The sequence below is a fragment of the Cyrtonyx montezumae genome, unplaced genomic scaffold, assembly GCF_038088225.1.
Source record: "Cyrtonyx montezumae isolate F1298 unplaced genomic scaffold, pur_monq_1.0 scaffold_42, whole genome shotgun sequence".
Lineage (NCBI taxonomy): Eukaryota > Metazoa > Chordata > Aves > Galliformes > Odontophoridae > Cyrtonyx > Cyrtonyx montezumae.
This window is the reverse complement of record NW_027072048.1, coordinates 543,289-547,336: the sequence shown is the minus strand read 5'-3', so window position 1 is coordinate 547,336 and position 4,048 is coordinate 543,289. Positions and strand designations below refer to the sequence as shown.

Here is a 4,048-nt window from a genome sequence, read left to right as displayed (position 1 = left end):
GATATACTGAATTAAAAGCCTTTTTATTTTGATACTTGCTATGACAATAAAATGGCCTTCAATTTTAAACACGGTCTGGTTTTCTGGACGACCTTTTGCACGATGATGAGTGGGTAGGTCTGCAGGGGGGCACTGCCGGGGGGGGCAGCTGTTGGAGGGTACGGAGCTTCACCCTGCAGGAGCTGTGCATTGATTTGTGGGTGCAGCACCACAGCGTGAGGGCTGCAGGTATGTGCAGATGTCAAAGTGGGAGCGGGCTTCTACCCTGCGTCTTTCTCAGTGCCTGCACTGAACAGGAAGCTCCACTGAGGGCTGGCAGAAAGCCTCTACAGCCCTGGGGGAGCGGCGGGCGCCTGACCTTCCCCTCAGCACACACCGCCATGAAAACCCCGACCCTCCCAACATGGCGCCGCCGCCGACCTTCTCAATATGGCGCCTCGCCTCTCCCGCCCCTCGCTGCCATTGGTTGGCCGCCGCCGCGGCGCGCCGCGATTGGTCGCCGGGCGGAAGCGGAAGGTCGCGCGAGTGTGGCGGAAGTTGGCGCGGCGGCGGCCGGGGGATGTGGAGAGCGGGCATGGCCGCCGGGGAAGGGCTGGGCCCGGCGCTGCGCGCCGTCACCGAGCGGGTGCAGCAGGCGGCGGCGCGGAGGCCGCAGGTGAGGGGTGCCGAAACGCGGAGGGAGCCGGGGGAAGAAGCGCTGCGTGCGGGGACAGGCCCTCTCGCCGCTGCGTCGCCATGGAGACGAGCCCGCATCGGGAGGGCGGCCCACCCGTCTCCATGGCAACGGGCCCCCCGCGCCCCGTCCGCGCGGGCTGAGCGGGTTGGGGCCTACCGGGCACCGCGTGCTTTTCCCGCAGGGGCTGCCGGACGTGCAGCCGCGGCTCGTGGCCGTCAGCAAGACGAAGCCCGCGGAGATGGTGCTGGACGCCTACAGCCACGGGCAGCGCAGCTTCGGCGAGAACTACGTGAGTGCGGCTGCAGCGTTTGCTGGGGTGTTGTTCTTCCAGCTTGAGCTTGACTGGTGTGGGCTTAACGAGAGATCTTCTTGCGTTCTCCTAGGTTCAAGAGCTGCTAGAAAAGGCGTCAGACTCCAGAGTAAGTGACTTCTGAAATCTCCGTGCTTTGAAGGTTTTTCTTAGCTCTGTGCCCTTTCTCTCTTCCCCCCACTTGCTTGCAGTCATAAAAGGTCTGAACAGCACTTTCTGCCTTTGCAGAGGCACAGTGCTCGTTTTAAAATGGTGATGCCTTTGCTTGGGGAGAGCAGTTCACTTTATGATTGTTCTCTTACAAAGGAGCCTTTCCCATCCCCCTTGTAACAAACGTTCTGCTGCCACAGCCCTGCTTCTCTGCACACTGTGAAGCAATCTCAGTGCACACAAGGGCTGTCTGAGCTGTGTTATTCAGAGCAAACAGAAGAACACTGTGTGTCTGTTGTTTGTGGGTGAAGCAGATCATAATTGCTGCACGAAAGAAGGAGCAATTCTCATTCAAACCTAGCTGTTCCTTTTTGTTTACAGATTCTGTCTTCTTGTCCAGAGATTAAGTGGCATTTTATTGGCCATCTGCAGAAAAGTAATGTCAACAAGTTAATTGGTAAGCTCTGTTTATCTTCATTTGTGGTGACCCATGAGCAATGTTCTTCCAGGGTTTAAATAATAACCATCTTTGTCACTTATTAGCACTGTTGATTGCAAGCTAGCAAGAGTACCAATGAGCAAATGAAAGAACTTGATGCTGCCCTGTGTTTCAGTTCTGATTCAGTTTGCTGTCTCTTGCCATGATCTGCTGCTATGTGTGCACAGCTGTAAATCACTTTGTGCTTGGCTTACACAGGCAGCATGAATCCTCTGTGTTTTCCCCCTAGCTGTCCCCAACCTCTTCATGTTGGAAACAGTGGATTCTGTGAAACTGGCAGACAGAGTCAACAGCTCATGGCAGAAAAAAGGGTCACCTCAGAAGCTGAAAGTCATGGTGCAAGTTAACACTAGTGGAGAAGACAGTAAGTGGCAGGCACTTTTTTTCTGATGACATGCAGATATGTCCTGCTGACTTGATAGAACAAACCACCTGGATGAGATGTGTTGGTTTGTGCTCTTAAGGAGTTTTCTCTGCTGAGATGATACTTAACCATCAGTTAGCTTCTGCCTGGCTGTGGGGGGGAGTTTTCTTGCAGAGCTTGGCACAGATCACCCCACTTTTTGCCAGGTAAGCATGGCCTGCCTCCCAGAGACACCACAGCTGCTGTGGAGCACATTATCAACAAGTGTCCAAGCCTGGAATTTGTGGGGCTGATGACAATTGGCAGCATCGGACACGACCTTAGCAAGGGGCCAAATCCTGACTTCCAGGTAAGATTTTTGGAAGCAGATGTCAACAGTTGGCTGGTCTCCCGTTACGGTGAGGGCATAAATCTGATCGTAGATGGCCAGTAGAAATGCAGACCTGGGTCAGAGTAGTACAGACCCCTGAAGTATCAGTATTAAATAAAGCAATGGGCTCGTTTCTGCAAGTGCCAGATACGTGTGCATTTTTTTGTCCCATCTTTTCTCTGAAGCTGTAGCCAGGATATTGACAGAGCACTTCATGCAGCAGTTTTTGAACTGGGTCGTCTGCTGCTTTCAGATATTCCCATCAGCACTGAGCACAGGGCTGTGTCAGGAAGGGGAGCTGGTTCTGCATTCTTTCTCTGTCACGATGTGATCACTGGCTAAGTAGACTTGTGTGTGCATTGTTGATATTGTAGCCTGTAATGAGGAGTCTTCAGGTGCCCTCCCAGTGCTGCAGAGTGAGCATCAGAGGAAGCATGGGAACTTCATGTTCTGTGTCAGGGAGACTTTGAAGCAAGGCAGAAATCGTGATCAGTGGAACCATGAAAATGTGTCCAAGATGTCACCAAATGTGTGCTTTTCCTCTTCTTTCTCTCTTCCTTCTAGGTGCTGCTGTCTTTGCGTCAGGAAGTGTGTGAAAAGCTGAACCTCCCCATTGAGAAGGTGGAGCTGAGTATGGGCATGTCCACAGACTTCCAGCACGCAGTAAGTCGTTTCCTTCTGCCTCCCCTTCTCTCTGTCAGAGAGGAAACTGTCCTTCTGTGAGATGGGGAGCACTGAGACTGGAAGGTGGATGACAGCCTGCGCTGAATTCCTTCTTTCTGTCTCCTTTCATAGATAGAGGTTGGATCCACAAACGTCAGGATTGGAAGCACCATCTTTGGAGAGCGTGACTATTCCAACAAAGCAGACAGTGGTAAGGCCCCTGCTGAAAATAAAGCCACAACGGAGGCCTCGACAGCACAGGGTCATTAGGTGGGAAAAATAAGGAGCCTCGACAGAGGACAGATGATAGGAGACCTCACTATGCATTCTTACCTCCATCCTTGCCAGCTCCAAGTCGTGGCAGGGGGAAGGAGTTCCTCGTAACAGAACAGAGGCCAGAAATGCCTCGTAATTTATTGTGATTATTAGAGAGCACCCATAGAAACTGGAAATTTCTATCACCAAAAATGATAAAGAGAAGTTGGGAGTGAAGATGACTGTCGTGTCTCGGCTGCTTCGGGCACATCAAGAGCAGTTTGGAGTAGCAGGCTGAACAAACCCAGTGTCTGTGGGATGGAGTTGCTCATGGATGAGATGTATCCTCAGCAGTGTGGTCATGTCATTGAGGGTTACATTGTTCATTAAACAAGTTACATGCTGTGAGAGACCTGTATACGTTTCCTTTGCTGGGGCTGAGTGCTCACTCAGAAGCTGTGACTGAGGTGCTGTGGCACATGGTGACAGCACTGGTGCTGAAGAGATGGCATCCATACAAACAGAGCATAAATAACAAGCACGGGAGGACGGGTAAAGGATGAAGCTGAGTGAGTTTGTGGCCTGATGTTTTGGATGCAGATTGCAAGTGTGGGACTGTCTTTGCAGCTGGTTTTGTTCTTTCTGACTGTGGTTGCTGGCTTTTCCCTTTGGTTGCATAATATTTGAAGTGCTGGTCTGGCCTTCACTTCTCCTGCAAGAGGGAACGGGACTCTCTCGTTGCAGTAAGTGTTTCTTCAAGA

General features: G+C 51.9%; 1 protein-coding gene across 1 annotated transcript; it reads left to right on the top strand.

Moving 5' to 3' along the window:
• Nucleotides 1-555: 555 nt before the first annotated feature.
• PLPBP (pyridoxal phosphate binding protein) lies at nt 556-3,718 on the top strand. The gene is made up of 9 exons (XM_065747162.1): nt 556-655; nt 858-965; nt 1,060-1,095; nt 1,518-1,593; nt 1,865-1,999; nt 2,206-2,348; nt 2,934-3,032; nt 3,165-3,243; nt 3,462-3,718. The coding sequence occupies exons 1-9, from the start codon at nt 560-562 to the stop codon at nt 3,521-3,523; spliced, it is 834 nt and encodes a 277-aa protein (XP_065603234.1). The 5' UTR covers nt 556-559; the 3' UTR covers nt 3,524-3,718.
• The last annotated feature ends 330 nt before the right edge of the window (nt 3,719-4,048 follow it).